The sequence below is a fragment of the Lottia gigantea genome (assembly GCF_000327385.1).
Source record: "Lottia gigantea unplaced genomic scaffold LOTGIsca_155, whole genome shotgun sequence".
NCBI lineage: Eukaryota > Metazoa > Mollusca > Gastropoda > Lottiidae > Lottia > Lottia gigantea.
The window spans coordinates 1-20,399 of NW_008707882.1; the positions used below are offsets into that span (position 1 = coordinate 1).

General features: G+C 32.0%; 1 protein-coding gene across 1 annotated transcript; it reads right to left on the reverse strand.

Moving 5' to 3' along the window:
- Positions 1 to 6,303: 6,303 nt before the first annotated feature.
- On the reverse strand, positions 6,304 to 8,475 carry LOTGIDRAFT_180428 (hypothetical protein; the record flags this gene model as incomplete). Its single annotated transcript, XM_009050768.1, has 3 exons — positions 6,304 to 6,521; positions 6,844 to 7,035; positions 8,424 to 8,475. 3 exons carry the CDS (start codon positions 8,473 to 8,475, stop codon positions 6,304 to 6,306), a joined length of 462 nt encoding a protein of 153 aa, XP_009049016.1.
- Positions 8,476 to 20,399: the final 11,924 nt, after the last annotated feature.

The following is a 20,399-nucleotide window of genomic DNA, read 5'->3' on the forward strand; positions in this document are numbered from 1 at the left end:
TACATTCGACGGGGTACCATGTTTGTTGGACAACTTTTTCTGGGAGTATGACACTTTTCTCGACACAGCCATGCCTGATTGGCTTTTGATGGATGGTCACTTTTGTTTGCATAAACCACAGTTGTTGAATTTTTCACATAAGTGTTAATTTTAGGAAATCTCCCTTTCACAGTAGGGATAAATTGGGTATTGCCATTTGCTAAATTGGATGGTCGGTCAGTGTGGCACTCTGGAAGTGGTCATGCAGTAGGTGAGGGGACCACTTTGCTGCATGATCCTCGAAGGTGGTGTCATGTGTCCTACGGCAAATATTAGAAATGGAATATATCTGACATTATTCATTTTGTCTATACCTTGAGAGGGTTCAAATTTGATGAAAACATGACACGGTTGCTGAATTCGGGACAACTTCTGTAGGCCATAATATGCTGCATCTGTAGAAATGCCATATCTTGCTAATCATAGGCACATTTGTTGCACAGCTACATTCGACGGGGTACCATGTTTGTTGGACAACTCTTTTTGGGAGTATGACACTTTCTCGACACAGCCATGCCTGATTGGCTTTTGATGGATGGTCACTTTTGTTTGCATAAACCACAGTTGTTGAATTTTTCACATAAGTGTTAATTTTAGGAAATCTCCCTTTCACAGTAGGGATAAATTGGGTATTGCCATTTGCTAAATTGGATGGTCGGTCAGTGTGGCACTCTGGAAGTGGTCATGCAGTAGGTGAGGGGACCACTTTGCTGCATGATCCTCGAAGGTGGTGTCATGTGTCCTACGACAAATATTAGAAATGGAATATATCTGACATTATTCATTTTGTCTATACCTTGAGAGGGTTCAAATTTGATGAAAACATGACACGGTTGCTGAATTCGGGACAACATCTGTAGGTCATAATATGCTGCATCTGTAGAAATGCCATATCTTGCTAATCATAGGCACATTTATTGCACAGCTACATTCGACGGGGTACCATGTTTGTTGGACAACTCTTTCTGGGAGTATGACACATTTCTTGACACAGCCATGCCTGATTGGCTTTTGATGGATGTTTTGCATAAACCACAGTTGTTGAATTTTTCACAAAAGTGTTAATTTTAGGAAATCTCCCTTTCACAGTAGGGATAAATTGGGTATTGCCATTTGCTATGGTTGTAAGTTTATTTTATCTTTGTTTATCGGGCCACTAATCACTAATTTTCTTTAAACTGATTTTATGAGTTTCATTTTTCTTTCAGGATTGATATTGTGATGACATTTGTATCCGAAATTGATGGTCTACTTTAGCTTTTTGCTATTTCTAGTAGCCTACTAGGTATTTTTCAACACGTTGACATATCTTTTTTGATTGGCCACAATTTGATACAAATGTTAGTCCCAATATGGTCTTTGCACGGTTTCTATAGGTACCAGACAACCAGTATGATGGTGCAATGGATGAGAGATGGTGGAGCAAAGACCGCTTTGACTATTTTGTGGCAGGTTATTTATACTTCCTGCCCAATTTCGTCATTGTGGTTCATGCTTTATTTACAACGTTGTCAGCAGTTTTTAAAGTAGTAAAATCACAGGCTGAGTTAAAATTGTGTTTTGGGAAGGTTCTGATTATCCTCTTTCAATATGGTTTATGTTTTTGGATGATCTTCACCAGTTAATAGCTTTTAGATTGCAAGCAAGAGTCCTATCCTATACAGGTTGGATACATTCACGACCAATTTGACTGTTTTGTGGTATATTTTTGTAATAATCTTTTGCCCAATTTAGTCAAAGTGGTTACTCTATCATTTCTACTAGTTATCTAAAAGCTATAGACAGAGAGAGCAGTGGTGATAAGTTTTTTTGGCAAAAGGATTGAAATATTCATCTATTTAGCAGTATCATTTACAAATTTAGAGTGTTTAGAGGTGGAGAGTTGTTGCTATTGTAAAGTTGTAAATTGATAAAATCTTGTCTAAAATGAAAACAGGCAATGATCTGTATGCTTTGATTCTGTATGGAACTTTCTTACTTTCTAAAACTTGAGTTGACCAAACGACCAAAGAAAACATGAAACGACAAGGAAACTACCAAAGAAAACATGAAACGACCAGGAGTCAAGCCAAAAAAAAATGACCAGGAAACAACCTCAAACTATTTTGTAATGAATTCTAAACATGCTAATCAGGCCAAATATGTACTTCATTTTTCAAAATTATACATAGTAGTCATCAAACACAGTTTTAGTGGAATTTCAGGAACAACAGACGTCTGATTGAATGTTAAAACTTTGAAGATAAAATGTTACAATTTGTCTATTACATAGTTTTGCGATAGTATACTGTTGCCCTTGTGTTATGATACATGTCTTAAAGTGGAATGATTGCCAAGCAGTGAACACTAGATCACATTCTAAGGAGAGTTAAAGCCACAGACGTCTAAGGCCCGTGTAAATGGGCTTTAAATATGTTAACCCCTATTGGTACAGACAACACTGACACAAGGGTCACACTTGTCTATATGTTTTCATAATAATAACTTTAATTAGAATCATAGTTTCTTTGTCCAATATGACAATTTGACCTTAACATGTGTTTTAGGTAATGCTGAATGCTGCACATCAAGGTTTATGACCCTCGTTTAAGATCCTCAAAATCTTGATGCATGGAAGTAAAGGTGGGTTTATTCGAATCATCTGTCACCCTCTAGCAGTTTTGAATACTCAGTGCTATTGAAAAAGAGCAGGCTAAAGCCGCTATCCTGACAAAATTTCCCTCATTGTACCCTGCATGGCGTTACCCGTCTTCAGTAGCCCAGATGGTGCAGAAAAGTAGGACGTAAAACCCCATTCATTTAGTAAAATTGTGCTAATCACTGAATTATTTACATGCCTCAAACTACAAACAATCGGTAAGACTATGATTGTAAGGCTGAAAACATTGGTTGGAAAAACGCTCATATTATAATGAAAACCTTGTCTGTCTGTTCGCATTTTTATCCAATCTTGATGAAACTTGATATGGATGTATATATTGATAAGATCTCAGTTAATTTCGAAATCGGTGATAATCAGATGAAAGGTTTAAGAGCCATTGCCGTTGTGTGTACAATGATGGGACTTTGTTCATGATTGAATTTGATTATAATTTGGATGAACTGTTTTTGAGGTTTTGTCTTGACTTTAAAATATTTTAAAGATTATTTGAAAATTCATTACAAAGTCACTAACGACTTAGTTATCATTTCTGACAGCTGGTAGTGGGCATATGTTACCTTGTCTGGCAAGCTATCTTTGTACTTGCGACAGTTATGATCGGTTTTGGACGATTTAATCGTCGTGTTGTACTTCGTACTTGTATACATGTATTTGTTTTGCAGGTATTGGATACATTGCTGCCAGAGAAATAGCTCGTATGGGAGGTCATGTTATTATTGCTTGTAGAAATATGGGTAAAGCCGATTTAATTTAAACTTTCAAATTCATACATAAATGAAATTAAGATGACCACATAAACACCCATATTTAAAACCGGTCATCTAAACGCGACCGGTTAAACTTAAGCTGCCTTAACTTGCTGTAGGATATTTTGACCTCCTATAGACTACTTTATGGATAGAGCGCATCTGCTTAAAATTGCGTTACATTGTGGGATAGTAAGCGTCATTAGAGTTCCGCCATAATGTAAACAGAAATGGAATAGAATAATGAGCGATATGAAAGACGTAGCTGTGTTGAAGCGAGATGAATTGGAAGTTTTTCGGGGAATCTCATACGCCAGTAGAAATAAGGAAGATAGACATGATGTGCTAGCATCTATTGCCGAGAGCAGAAATATTCTGCTTAAAACTCCTGTTGAAGATGATCTCCAGAAAGTGATAAAAGAAAGAAAGAGTAAATTTATTTTGGAAGATGGTTTGATTAAGCTTCCCGATCCTGTAAAAATATTAGCTGGGTGGGAGAAAAACTAAATAAATTTTCCGAATACATCAGTCTCAGATGTAGAAGATGATATAAAACTGTGTAAGTATTTATTACTATAGTAGGCCTACTGATATCAGACTCTGGAGACCGAGTCTAATTTCACAACCTTAAACAGATAGATTTTATTGTTATTTTAAGGTAAAATTGTTCCACTACTGTTCCTTCTGACTTGTATCCAGTATTATTATTTGATTATTATGTTTGTATCATGATTCTATTCATTCTAGTCAAGTAGAATAGACTTCACAATTATTTATGTTTAAGTTAAAACAAAATGTATGAACTGGCAATTAACAAAACGTGTGTTGCTCCAAAGAGAACTCATGTGAGTTACAAGATGCCTACAGCAATTGACAGTGTTTTGCTTACCTGATTAACATGATTGGGGACTGGGGTATTAAGCAATCAATCACTTCGGTAGATTGATTCACCTCGTATAAATAGGTCCCGCCTCTTGGCTTGTCTTGTGTGCAAATAAAGAACAAAGCAGGTGTGTCTAGTTTACACTCATGCAAATTCGTGATTTGTTTCCTCAATAAACTACTCTATGATATATTATACATGTATATGTATAAACTGAATTAATTTTACAGGTGCTGAGATCCATAATGTTCCGACGAAAGGATCAAAATCAACAAAAGAAGGAGAAAGTTTATACTTATCTGGACATGTTACTGGAGTTGAATACCATCGAATCAGCAAATATATCTTACTGCTATGTAAAGGGTATTATTGCTCGACAAAAGACACAAGCACCATGTAGTGTATGGACAGTCCTTCAGAAGAGACCGGGGAAAAGTGGAAAGAGTTTACTGCAATTATCCAGCAGGTCTACGAGGGTATTGCAAACATTGCGTTGCCTTGTTGCACTTTATTGTTAGGCAATTATGCGGTTAATCCTGATATTGAAAATATTTACATTGAAGAGGAAGTTGAAACTGTTGCTAAAACCATACGTGTTCTTGCTAACGAAATTTTAGAATCAAAGGAAAACATTAATGCAAGTGATTTTGTGAAAGAACTCATGTTAAAACTTAAAGATTCAACAACAGAACAAAGTAAGTTGTGCGTCAAACCTGTACATAAAAAGTAAGGGAGACAGCAACTTGGTGATTTGATATTTCGAATGAGGGCTAGTGTGAGATAGTATGGTATGAATTTCAAAAAAGTTCCTACGACGGCTACGCCTTTTAATTTGCTGTTTAACTTTGGTAATTTTCAGCTTCCATAAAAAAAAATTATGTCTTATATGGGCCACAGTACAAAGACTAAGAGAGTTAGACATATACGTGTTTGCGAAATTGAAAGAATTCTTATGTGTATTTGTCATAAAAAAATTTATGTTATTTTAACAATATTTAAGATTTCATATCGGGTTGATTTGCCGCGAATGTGTATGCCGAGACAATTCAACCCGAATCTGTATGCTAGTTGAATGTGTAGACTAATCTCAGCCCGGTATAGCATTTCGTCGATGAAATTTTCCAACATGAAGTCATGAAGAGAACAAATATCTCAAATAAAAGAATAATCATTCACCAAAAAGAGTAAAAGAAGATAATTGTTGTATACAATAAGCTTACGCTTCAATTTTTCAAATTCATCAATTTCAAGACCGATTCAAATTTAAAATTGATATGATCCTCTACATTAATAAAAATGCTGCATTTTCCTTGCAAGGATAATTATTTCTATATTTTCCTCAATATTGCTACAAAGTGTATGAATAGTACAGATAAAAACATGTGACATGAATCATAACCAGACATTAGATATTATCAGTGTTGAACCCATTTTTGAAAATTTGTGAGTAGAGTTCCTGTTAGATACATATCAAGTAGGCCTTTCTTTCCTTATTGGAAGTCACCTTAAGTATTCATGCCATAATGCAATAAGAATCAGAAACAATGACTACACAACATTATGAAAACTTTTATTTTTCATGGACACATTTGTCATGATTACCCATAATAGTACAGTACATATATAACTCTAGATGAGGTGATGAATTTAGCACTAATAAGAAAATCAATGATTGTGACAAATATTCTCAATATCTGACAAATATAACAAAACAATGATAAAAAGTGATTATGCCCCAAAACAAAACAAAAAAGGTGCCTTATAATTTGGCTCATTTTTCTCACTCTCCAGAAAGACATTGCCTGCAATTAAATGAGAAGACCAAAAAAAAATTATACCCTTAACAATTGGTTAAGTGAATGATTTGGTCACACTGTAACACTATCAAATAGATTTTGTTTTTGACCATATGTAACACAAACAGTGATAATGAGCTTGAACATAAAATTGATGAAAGATGACAAAAAACTTTTTCAGGCTGTTCTTAATATAACATGAACACCTGAATCAGTATCTACAATGTCACTGAGTTCACCAACCTCTAAAGCAAATGATGCTTCTTCAAATGGTTTCTGCATTTGATTACGACCGAAAAATCCCAGGTCTCCTCCCTTCTTAGCAGAAGAACAGTCACTGTGGGCTTCTGCTAGTTCACTAAAATTGGCTCCATCTTTGATTTGTTGCATATAACCTTAAAAGATAAAAAAAATAAAACATCAAATTCCAAATACGTAACTGAAAATCAAATATCACCATCAGGAAATGGTATAATTTATACTCTATCTCATGTGAAGTCAGCTGAGCTCCTGAATAATTAATAATAAGTTTTTTTCAGCGAGCTGCAATCACCTATCATTTATTATTTATAAAACCTTCTCCACAAAGTTTGCAACAGATATTTTCATTTGAAACATGTAGACAGCCATTGAGATCTTGCTACAATATGCTAACTGTTATACATGATGGTTCCTTAAATGTAATAAAAATTTCAATCAACAAACAATCCTACAAACCTCTTAAGAGATCAAGAGCTTCTTCTTTACTACGGGTTATTGTTTCTCCTTTAAAATTGGCTGGTCTTCGTGATTTATTGTGTTTAACTAATAAATGGGAACATTTAACTTGACTCATCTTGTCTTGAGCTGGTCTTGTAGGTATTTCCCACTGACTTTCTTTAGTGTAAATATTTAAATAATAATCTTTACCTAGAAATAAATTATTGTACATTCACTTAAAAGATACATAACTTAAAAGATACATTAACTTAAAGGATACATTACCTTAAAAGATACATTCACTTGAGTCTGTATAACTGTAAGTGACATTCCTACAATAAGCAAATGCACTCTGACTCATATGTCCAAGTCATAATTTGTGTGGTCTAGAAGCATCGAAGCTTACAACAATTACAGTGGTGTAACCTATTTTCGTGGATATAAGGATTCAGCACCGAATTTCGTGAAAGTTAAAAAAACTAAAAAATTTTTTTATGTCTTAGATGTTTCCTCAGATATTCTACAAAATAATTAAAATTGGTTTGTTTCGATTTTCTTTATGAATTCTTCACTTTGACCCATATTTCATGAGCAACCAACTCGGCAACGGCGGCAGAATGCTTCACCTATTTTCGTGTACAATGTTTGATCTATAAATAAGTCTAGAAAAACACGTTGTATGGATACCGGGTGGTATAATTAACTTCTCTTAGTATTTATCTTTAATATCAATTCATTATAACTAGTGACAATTCCTTCAAAGAACCACGATTTAAAAAAAAAATACTGACTGACAAAATAAGATACGTAGCGTGATTTATTGCTAAAAGTCACTGAAACCCTAACCCTAACCCTAACATAAGGATATGGTCCACTTTGTGTTCCATAGAAATTTTCTGCTTACACGGAATCCGCTACTTGATCACGTGACTTCATTCGTTGGACTACATTCTAGCAGACGACACTTGGAATTCCGATTACGGCTAGGGATTATAAGGAAATTCGGCCGATAAAAAATGGTGACGTTTGGTAATAACTGAAATCCGCCATTTTGTATTTGTCAAAGTATACATTAATACATTTTACCTTGCTTGCAACTACTGGATTCATTCTACTAGCTGATATTGTAGAGAAAACCCATGTTTATTAAAACAAACTAATGCGGAGGTCGCGCAAGGTCGCTCATGTAAATTATTAATCCTTTCCGGAAATCCACGAATAATAGGTTTCCACGAAATTAGGTTACTCGACTGTACAAAATACTAAAGACGTGATAGTATAGAAAGTATAGTTTACTGGATCAACATCCAGATGTGAACTGACTATAAATAATCACTTCTAGGAATATGACTACCACAGTGAATTATTTTCTGTCATTTTACAAAATAAACATTCAGGAAAATTTCTGTTGCATGGCATCATCATTTGTCTTTTTTTTTTTTAGTGGATGTAGAATGTACTCAAATAGATTGCTTTCTCAATCTCAGTTTCTGACTGACTAAGTTATTGATGCAAATGACTGAGAGCTATAAATGTGCTACTTGTTAAATATTTGTTTTTTCTACAAATGTAAGCCATGTACTGTCATTACTAATTACCAGAAGAACGACTTGTTCGCTTTTCCCAACCCGTTGGTATATTTTCAGCCATTGAAAGGAAGCGCAGATACCACGCGGGGTCAACGATTGTATATAGGCTGGTACAGGTCATTTTCCCTTATACTTCTCCTTACAAAATAGCCTGTACCGTTTCGTGTTTGTTTTCAACATTGGAATTTAAATATTCGACACTATTTTGTATTTGTGTACGAAATTATTTTCAACATTAATTCTGGTTCTTTGATATAACAGTTTTAATGATTTCTTTTTAAATCAATACTTTTGTTAAAATAGATAATTTTTTCCTAAAGGAATCAAAACTTAAAATAACTTCGTTTCATTTGTCATATGAATTAATTTGTACGGAACCTGTAAGTCAGTCAAGAAATTTTCCTTCACTGCAGATAAATAGGTAAATATTGAAGACTTTTGTGGTAAATTTAAGATAAAATGTTCCTTTCAAAGGTTCAGTTGTGACCAGACAATTCTTATATTTAGGATTTTAAACTCTGGGTCAGTTATTGTATGAAATAAGATGATATTGACTAGTTCATCAATATACCAAAAATGTTAAAATGTTTGTTGATTGATTGTTTGTTTGACAGTTTGAACGATACACTGACTTCTTCCAGACTGTAGCTTGTAGTGAAAGGAGACTGAAACTAGTAAAAGGTGTTTGATTGAAACTTTTCTCTAACTAGAATAGTTTTTCTGAACTTCTTTCAAGTCATGTGAAAGCCTTATAAATGTTTGGTCGTCTTAGGTTGTCAGTCTTGAGATAAAAGAAAGTTGCCAGAATTTGACAGAGAAAGTGAAATATAATATGGAAAATTATTTATTTCAGAAATATAACATCAAGTGTGGAGTGTTACTATAAGTCTAAATAATTGGAATATCATGGATTAATGTTAAATAAGCTAAAGATTTGGTGAGTTTAATTTAATATTTTGAAATATGAGGCATAATTACATATCAATTATCATATAGTACCAGTAACAGATAAGTAAAAATGGTAAGGGTTTACATCCCTTCACATGTTATGTACACAGCTTTAACTTCTTGTGACTTTGGACTTCTATACAATTGGAAGGCTCACTAAATAATAACCTAAAATTCAGTGATATTAATATAATATGGTTATACTACACTATGAAGACAAATTTCTTGATGTTTATTTTGATATAAAATTGACACTGTTAAAGCCAGTGTCATCTTAAAATTTTTCTCTGTCTCATGATTCATTGAGTTCAGAGTAGTACCGTTGACCACAATACAACATATTACTTATAAATTCAATTGTAATCCAAACAGGATTTGTTGTCAGCCAATATCTAATGTTATTGAATGACTTCCATGGTTCATTGCTTCAATGAATTTCAGGTATGTCACTCATCACTTATTTGAAGTTTTTAATTGATTTTTTTATCTAATAAGTAAGTAAATAAATAAAAAAGTAAGAAAACATTAGATTCTGAGAGCCATAAGAGAAAACCTTGATCTTGACTAAAGCTTTTTGTCTGAAATCATAGTTGAATATTGAGTTCAGTCATTTTTAAAGGGTTTTCCATTTCCTATTTGAAAGGTCAGTTATTTGTTTTGAAAAGCTTTCTATTTATAGTTCTTACCAGTACTTTTAAAAATGATTATACAGTGCTTTATACACTACTTCAATATCTTTTTGTAAATAGAATTTGAGCAGTTATAAGTTTGAATAAAAGTAAATTTTGGTTATGGTTGAGTGATATTGCATAAGTGTAAATTACACTTTCATTATGATAGGCATTCTTCTATTATGTAGTTTGCTACTTGTTAATATATTATTTAATCATTTATGAGTTGTATTCAATCTTTGGATCTATTCAGGATAATTTACATCTATTTCTCATCATCTGTTTTTACGTGTCATATAATCTTATTCAACATGTTCTTAATGTTTGCTGTAAATTATAAAAACAACTCATGAGATAGTAGCAGGTTATCTTTTATGAAGGGTAAACTGTTTCAAAATTGTATTTAGGACCAATCATATGGAGAATTTTGCATAACACTCTAAATTAATCAAAGTCAACAAGCTGACAAAGTCAATCAGGTAGATAAGTTCTGATGGCTAGATCATTCAAAAATATTATCAGTGAAATAAAATATTTGTCAATGATATTGAATAGGTTGGCAGTTGGCCTTGATGTAACTGTACAACCCCAACATTCAGGTTTTAGAAGATAATGTTGACAGAGTGTGATGGTAAACTAAACATAAATACTAATACTATTTAAAATATTCAGTACAAATATCCACTTAGTACAAATACTGTGATGTTATTATTGACATAACTCTTCTCTTTATCTCACTCTCTTCTAAATTCTTTAATCGTTTCCTTTTATCTTAGCTGGCATGTTCATTTAGCTCTTATATTCTGTTAATAGTTATTGTGTTCATATTGATTTCCATCATTCAAGGTACGGTATGCCTTTCTAAAAAAAAATATCAAGTCAGTTGTCTAGTCAGTCTTAATCCTCCAAATAATCGTATAGAAGTAGGAATTTGCAGAAGATTTTGTAACAGACATGATTGATATGAAATCCCAAGATTTTTTGGAAATTTTTCTGATTCTTTTAACATCATTTCCATCACACAAAAACCTCCGAATTCCAAAAGTATGGTCCCAAAATATTTATGGAAATTAGATGCACAACATAAGTAGATATTGTTCTATAATTTTAACAAGTTCTTAACTAAGCTTATCATTAAAATGTTCACTGCTCACCATCAAAATTTAAGCCTTCAAATCCATAAGTGTCCAGAATTATCCTTGTTTGAAAGTTTAAATGACGACTCATCTTTTCTTGAGACACATAGAAATAGAAATAGAAAGTGAGTGTTTTTGAAGGAATTATACAATTGTCATTCAGTTCTAGTATGATGAATCTTTTCTTTTAAAAGTGTTTAATTGTGATAAGAATTATGATATCATTGTGATATGGTATTTTGTATATTGTAAAGAATAATAATCATATTCTTGTCTCTCAATATTTGGCATCAATGGCTCAATTACTATGTCTTTGATGACTAACTTGACATCCATCCAAACATCTCTTAGATTCACAGGAATCTTATGTCATTCTGACTTCACTTGTTTGTAAAGATCATGACTAGATGAATGAAATTATTCTTGGAAATTCTATCTTTATTAAAAGTATGATTATCAATGTTCAGAACTTATCACGGGAATGTCTTATGAATTATTTATCAAAATCAATGATTTTCTGTTTGTTTAAATAGAGAGACATGATTGGAGTATACATACATGTAAGTAAAAACACTATCAAGACTCTGTAGAATTATAGACCTGTGAACTTCATTCATATATAATATTCTGTAGTTAAAGGTACATATAGAGTAAGGTTACATAGAAGTAGGTGGGTCCGTGGGTATCTTCATGACCAGTCTTTAACACAACCTTTGAATCTCACGTTGTGATCGTTCTTACTTGGTTTCAATAGGTTACAAAAGTATATGATTTGTCTGTCATCAATATACAATTATACGTCTGTACTATGCTTCTATAGAATGCTGGGCCCGAGTACCCTGCCCATCTATATGCTGCCCATCGTTACGGTAAGTGGGCATTGGTATTAAGTTTATACCTCTAACATTGACGGGTATATGTTCTCATTGGCACCAGTGAAAAAAATATATAACAAATATTGCCCTATTCGGCAGTAGTGGGTAAGGTGGCATTTCATGAATTATCTCATACAAGGTAGTAGTGATTCAGAAAAAGGCAAAACAATCTCCAGCAATACAATCTCCAAGTTATTAATAGTTTTATTTTTAGTTAGAGATTAAGCGTATACCTAATTCTGATAAATTCCAATATTAAAGTCTCAGAAAATAAAATTATTTGTTAAACTGATGTTAGAAACAATCTTGAGGAGGCTATTCAATATTCTCTATCATTGAGATTTCCCTGTACAAAAGAAAAGCTGACATGCAACAATGTCATCATCTTCACAATGTCAAGCTTTTATGAACTTAACCTTATACCTTGACTGCAATAGCAACCTTTCTACTATCATGGAATGCAGCAACTTGATTGGATTGTACGCTAGCAAATTCAGCCAATCATAGCCGTGTAAGAATTATGGCTTCTTATTTACAGACTTTCTGTCAAGGTCTCTGATTGGCTGTACTTATACAATCCAACCATAACGCTTCCTTTGTAAACTCCTTTGATACCAGAAAGGTAGCTATAGCAGTCAAGGTATAAGATGAAGTCAGCAATACCTTGACCATTGTGAAGATAAAATGTCTATTATAACATCCAGTTATATTTTACCTGAGATAACAACAGAGTGATATTGTTTGTAGAGAAATTGATTCAGTAATGGAATGTTGTCAACTTGATTATTTTCTCTCTAAAAACATACTAATAACTTATTGGAAAAACCTTATTGAACTTGTCTTGTAATGATCAATATTATAATAGATGTTGAGAGAGCGTTGATCATTAGTAACCTTGAGAATCATCTATACAGGTTTATATAGACTAAAGAGGTGTAGGATGTGATCCTTAGGAATTTTTAAGGTATTGGTTTTTGTTTTAATGCTTCTAAGAACATGCTGATTTGAAAAGATTTGCTGATACAGCTGAATTATTCATATTAAAGTAGCATCTTTTTTACCCTTTGAACCCTAGCGTTGGCAACATAATTATGCACAATATATACCTGAGCTGTGCCAAGTGACAACACATAACGTTAATATCATACGCTATAAGCTATATTATTTGGAGTTCAGGGTGTGTGACATTTTATTTCATTTACACTCAGTATTCATAGGTTTTAGAGATATGTAACACATTTATGGACGAATTTTAATTATCACTGCATTTGCCTTCAAGAGTGTATATGTAAGCTTATTTTATGAAGTGTATGTACATGTTATAATATGATTTACTATTTGATTCCACCCACTTCAAGTCTATGATATGATTGAAGTATTGAATCTTAGTTTCAGTTTTATATGTTTTTGTGGGAAAAATGAATTCAAATTAGCAACTGTAACTTTTCTGAGAGACATTACTATCTAATAGAAAATATGAAAAGTGCAAGTAAAGAAATATTTTTAGGTTATCTCAGTAGAATATTTTCTGTATGTATTGAGGTTAGAGAGTCATATGGAAAATGATAAGTAGGGGTATATGATATATAAGTATAATACTATTACAGTCTATATATAGTCTACCAGGGTATTATAGAGAATATTGATGATACATCATAATCAATCAGTTACCTTCTCACCTTTACCTTCTTATCAACATACAAACCAGGTGATGTAATGTTATCTGTATAATATTAGGACATGAACCTTGCTATAACCACTGGTATGTCTTATCATTATTTATGTGTCCAAGGTTTGACCATCCAGTTTTTTCACATTGTGTTCATGTTTTGCAAAGTAGAATAGGTTGGGTATCTATCAAAAGGACACAAGTCCTTGTTCAAAATATAGACCGTCAGAGATTTTCTAAGCTCAAATTTCTCACTAAAAAAAGAAATTAGGTGACAAATTATTAAAATATTTTATTCAGTCTAAATAAAACGAGGCCAAACTTGCGTTTTTTTTTTTAGCTTTTATTTTTAATGAAGCCACTATATTGATATTAAAAACTAATTAAACGAAACAAATGCAAATTTGGTCTTAATTTTGATTACACTGAATGTTTATAATCTATAAGAATCTTGAAACTGGCTGGACTGAAAAAATGATAATAAAAGTTAATGTTGTGAGGATGTGAGGAATATCTACTCAGAAAAACATACACACAGAAAAAGTAGAAATTAGACTGACAATTTATTGACAAATATTTACAATGTTTAAGAATCTAAAGCCTGGCCAGACCACTTGACTGACCATCCTGAGTGGAAGCTGACCACCACACTAATCACCAACAGGTAAATAAATAACCTGACATCACTAGAGCCAATAAACAATCAGGAAAGTAAACAATATTTTATTGTTGTTTACAGAGATAGGTTAGGATTATCTTCAGGTTTCTAGGTTGTGCCTGATTTAGTTATGTAGGTCATCAAACCATACTCAATCTTGATCTGTTTTTGCTGTCAATAGAATACATATATCAAAATATAGACGGTAATGTCACTTTGGTAAACATTTGTTTTCTTAAAATATCTGAAAAATTTGAAATATAGCTCTGAGAAAAAATTGGAGCTTAAAATGGTTTAAGGTAAGGATTGGTTGAAAGTAAAGTCAAATTAAAATGGTGTTCAAAGTTCTACAAATATTACAGGTAGAAATCTGCTTCAAAACCAAGCAGCTTTCATTATGTAGTAACTGTCCAATCCTTTGAAGTTAAGATGAATTGTCTAAAAAAAGTAATTTGAGAAAGATGTAATATTTCACTCAAATTGATGTATTCCAATGCTGAAATCTATAGTCTCTACTTGTGACCTAGGCCAGTGCTTCTATAAGAGAGCATTTCTTATAAAACCTTTTACCATAAACAAAATATAGTCCAAGAGATTTTAAAAGAGCTATAAATGGTTAATATATATTTCAGCAATGTTAGGTTTCTACTAGCTTTTAAAGACTTCAAAATATTGTGAGCTAATCACTATGTTAGACTTTTAAATCTGACAGAATCTTTGTTTTTCTAGAAACACTTTTCTGGAAGGGGAAATTATATGATTACCCTTAGATACAGACTTTAATGTTTGAGACACTCTCATTGATTTCTGCTACTTTAAATACTTGTCTATTCAATAATACTGAATCGGATATCATTACCAGGAATGTCTAAAAGACTGAAGTATTTGAGAAATTGCGTGGAATTTTCACAAATTTGAAATGTCATCTTGATTTTACCTAAGCTATCTTGAATGAGAAAGTGATAGACAAGCAAACAATGTAGAGATTCTTATTGCTTTAAGAAAATGGAAAGGAAATCATTTATTGTTTTTGTATAAAAGATTGTAAAATTCTATTTTGTATTATGGGATTTATGACAACACATGTTGCTTAAAAAAAGGTAATCTTTCTTCAATATTTTGAACCATATTTTTCTTTTAAAATAAGAAAAAATGAAGACAAGATCTACCAGCTTTTAATGAAATGGAGATTTTAAGAAACTGCTGTAACATTTCAGAGTTTGCTGCCTGATGCATCAATAAGTTTCTGTAGCTTGAATAAATTTCAATTCATCTTGGATATGATTCAAAATTCGTTAACCATATATAGCAGATTTGGAGGAGAATCAAATCAAGGCAAGGGCACCTAAGTGCCTAGGAGATGAAAATCCAACTCTGTTCCAATTGAGCTTATCAACTGCCACAAAAAGACATTGTTGCAAATCAACCTTAGGAGGAAACATCTAGAACATAGTGGGAAAACGTTGAAAGATGTTTTGAAGATGATGACTTATAGAACAACTTGCTTGGTTTATAGTTGAACTTAGTATGTTGTAATAATTATTGAACATCTGTTATAATATTGATTAGTGTGTGAAATAGCTCAAATATATTAAAAATATATATTATTATGATTCATTGACCTATTTATTACTAATATCATTGTTATTCATTTATTTATTTTAATCTGATAATATTCAGTAATCATCTGAAATCTGGAAATTTTTAATCATTTGTGTTTCAGTGACTAGTCATTATGTGTCTGACTGTTAATGGTATGTAACCTCTTCTGATCTCTGATCTGGTTTATTAAACTTATATTTACTGTTTATTTCTAGTTTGTCAGGATTGTGTTATTTAAATTTGATTCTTAAAACTCTATTCAAATGATTTTAAACATGAAATGAGTTTAGTTTGGGTAATTGGTGATAGTGAGTATTATGATGTTACTATAGTTTAAATTCCTACTGTTGAGGTGTATTGAGACAATGAAAGCACTGGCCTAGGTCACAGAGCAATAGATAAGCTAATTAATTTTGTGAAAATAAGATGTAAGTACTATTAGTGATATTACTAACAAAAGATTGTTGATTATTAGCTATGTTTTTTCCAATAAGATAGATGATTTTGATAATAGTCTCTCTCTCAATCTGCTGTACATGATAGACTAACTTAATTAGTATTTCACATGCAACTTATATATTAGTGTAATTAGTTTGTAAATAAAACACATGTACATTATCTTAGCTATTTGTTATCTATAATATATACTGGTAGTTATTAGGATACCATGTTTCTCAATGGCTGAGGTGTATGATGATTGAAAAATAACAAGTTACTTCAGTCTGTAGCAGTAAGTCTAATGAGTCTTTCATTTATTTTTTATATCCAGTAAGATTGTATCAAGTTTACATGATCTCTTAATACAAAATAAAGCTCCCATATATGGAATTTCCCAAATCAGAAGCCTTGAATTAATTTCACATCAGAAAGATCAAGCTTACATGGAACAATTGATGGTACTAGAAAAAAAGATTTGTGCAGTCTCATACATGATATGATTTTTTAACCTTTAACCTCATATATAATATATATATACATACAGCAAATAATTTGATTCATACCATTCTGATGTATGCTATTTTAAAGAACTAACTATCTTGACATGACTGGCAATTATTGCATTATCAGAAACCCTTATATACATGTTTAAAACTTGGTTATATTGATAATGAACAGTGTTTAGTAGGTGTATAAGAAAATAGAAAGTTAAGACTATAAACCACCTAGTATTTAGGGTGAATGTTTATAATGAATGAAAGAAACATGTGCCAGAATAATCATGTCAGTTTGCTGATTTCTATCAACTATAGTTTTTACTCAGCGTGGAGAAATATTAGGTTGATTTAGCTGTTGTATTCCAGTCTATATATCACAGTAACAATATCTAGCTGTTCTGTTTACCTGACATTCCATTCTTTAACTGTTGTATATCACATCTAGGTTAGGTGTTCTATTCTATGTTATTTCTTGTATTCTACTATCTCTGTAGTAACAATATATCCTGTCTTTCCAAGTTCTATTGTAAAGTAGATATTCCAATTCTCATAGAAATAATCAATTAAATTTGATTTTTCAACAAACTTACAAAGTCAGTAGGTGTTTTGTATATCTGCATTCCATTCTATAAGCTTTCATCTGTATATCATAGAACACACATTTATCTTTAGTTCATGTTCTTGTAATGTGTATCATTAGGTTGAAAACTGATGTCAATACAGTAAGGAATTTAGCAGACAGTTATTCCTGGAAGCAGCAGGAATCTGTGGAGAATTTATGTAATGATCATTACTAATAAAAATATAAATAAGAGATAGTGAGAGGAAACATTGATATGACTGAGTATATATTATACAAGAAATTTTACAAACGTCAATACTTCCGTCTGACGCTGAGTTGGAACAAGCTGTCTTTTTGTGGTACTGGTAGAAAGTTTAATTGTCTTTATTCGAGATGGTGAGGTGCCGTGAGTTTGAATCCTCCTTTAGGTAAGAACAAATATGATTCTGTGCTCAGTGCTTTGTAGAGTTGACCCTATGTTGGCTTTCACAAAGTAATGCCTTTTCTAATGACTTTTCTGAATCATAGTGCTATGTGATTTATTGGATATGTTTTCACCTTGTGGATATTCTCAACCGATTCGTGTGAGGTATTGTGGCATATCTTGATGAAATCAAGGTAATTTTCGATGTACCTGTTGCCAATTTAGTGGTGTAAAATGTGTTATATCCTGAAAAACTGACTGAAGATATAGTTGAAACCACACAGTTTTAAAGTAGAAATAGGCGAGGTACGGTGAGCAGCGTACGGTGCAGAATTATGGACATAATAGAAGCGAAGCGTGTCAGCAGTGTACCTTTTGTATTCACTTCTTCTATTTGGCAGAACCAGATACCTCATAGTTTCTCTGCTTTAAGTTTAAACTATGTCAGACATTGTTAAGACTTAACTGCTTATCAATTTCTAAAGGACATTTTACATCTTTTTAAGTCAAGCATGGCTCTCAAAAGCATCAAATGAGAGTATAACTAGTATAAAAAGTTTAAGAATGATATTTAGTTGATATACTGTAACTGTCAAGATAAACAATGTTTTATTCACTTACACACCTACATAAATAATACTATATACACCTTCAGGTTATAGTTAACTTCTGTATCTACTTTCTAATATACTCATATTTCCTTTAATTAGATCATCATTAATATACCACAATTTTTATGGTATAAAACAGTTGCTTGAATAAATCATATCAAAATTTTCTCTTTGATAGTTTGACTTTCACTTTGCTGAAAATATGTTATTAAAATAAATAACTGTTTTCAGGTTATAGTTTACTTCTACAGGTTCTTTCTAATATATCATTATTATTTATTAGAAGAAGATTACTTCTCTTATAATCTTTAATTAGATCATCATCATTATTATTAATTAATATGCACGAACTGTAATGAGTTGAAAAATCCTGACCAGAGTAAAAGAGTTGATTGAATGAACCAGTGAAATTGATATTAAATTGAATATATGATCGCAAATACTGGCACCTTTTTACTGGTTTCATTATATGTGTTGTTGAATTTTCTTCTGATCTGTTAAACTAGTTGTATATCATATGAAAATTCACACTTTACTCTTTGATAATTTGACGTTAAAATTTGTGTTAAAATGTTGTTGATTTAGATTTATTGTAATCATTAGAAGAAAACAAATTGCATATATTAGATGGCAAATACTAGTAACTTTTTACAGGTTATATGTGATCTTTTAATGACATTTAGAAGTAGACAGAACATTAGATAATACGAACGATATTCTAAAAATACTACTTTTCATTAAATTTAGCAACATTTCAATTCACATACATTGCTCTGTGTTTTCTATCCTTATTGCCTTTTAGTTGAAAAATTGAGACATTACTAAAATTAAAGGAAGCACTAGTATATCCGTGATAATGTTCTTATTTATCTCAGGATATTTGTGTCAAAGTATTTTCTCTGAATTGTATTGCTCACTCGGTCATGTCGCTGTCAATTTTTTATGTGAGAAAAAACTTTAAATGTGACAACTGGTTGAAAAACATCCTTAAATCATGAATTTTTTGTTGAAGGTAATCTTTTGTTGATAAATGCATGATTTTATCACAATGTAAATGTACAGTGCAAAATACTTGTTCAGTGTTACTAGTGTTAAGTGTATTAGGAGATACTCTCATAGATTCACACTGGCCCGAGCTGTCCCAGTGTAGAGATTACAAATTTCATATGAAAATAGAGTACTTATGGAGTTTACATATTACTTGTGGAAAGATTGACAAGATAAAATAAAGATTCAATATGTAATGCAATATTGCTTCGGAGAGTTAATGGAAGGTTTTATCATGGACATAATGCATGTTATATTATTGCTTTACAGACCTGGTAGAATGTTATATACCAATTATGATTTCTTTTGATGGTTTTGGTTTGTTTTAGCAGAATTAAACTAGTAGGAACTGTATATTTATTGTTTAGTTTTTGCTCAACTGTGAAATTCTTTCAAGACTTTGCTTTCAATTCTGTTTGACATCAATCTATTTAACCCCGGCCTCTATTATTGGGCTCCAGTGTAGTTCAGTGAGTTAGACTCTTGGTCGCTTAACAATTGTCTTACATTATTCTAAATAGTACTTCTGTATGTTTCAATCTGTATGTTTGGGCAGAAGTTTCCTGTCTGTCAAGTGCCCTAATTGTGCATTTCACAGAATTACAGTGCTTCAGGTAGTTCCCTAACGAACTGACATGGATAAACAGCCAGTCATTTTATAAATATCTAAACCCCCAGATATACTGACACTGTGCAGATATACATTTATACAATAAGAAAGAGTTTTTGGCAAGATTCAGTCATTACACAGTGGGACTTGAATTTAATTTCTTTTTATTTATGTGTATATCAGGTTACAGCAGGTTATAGCCTATAGAATGATGACTGCATTCTGTTTGTCAAATTC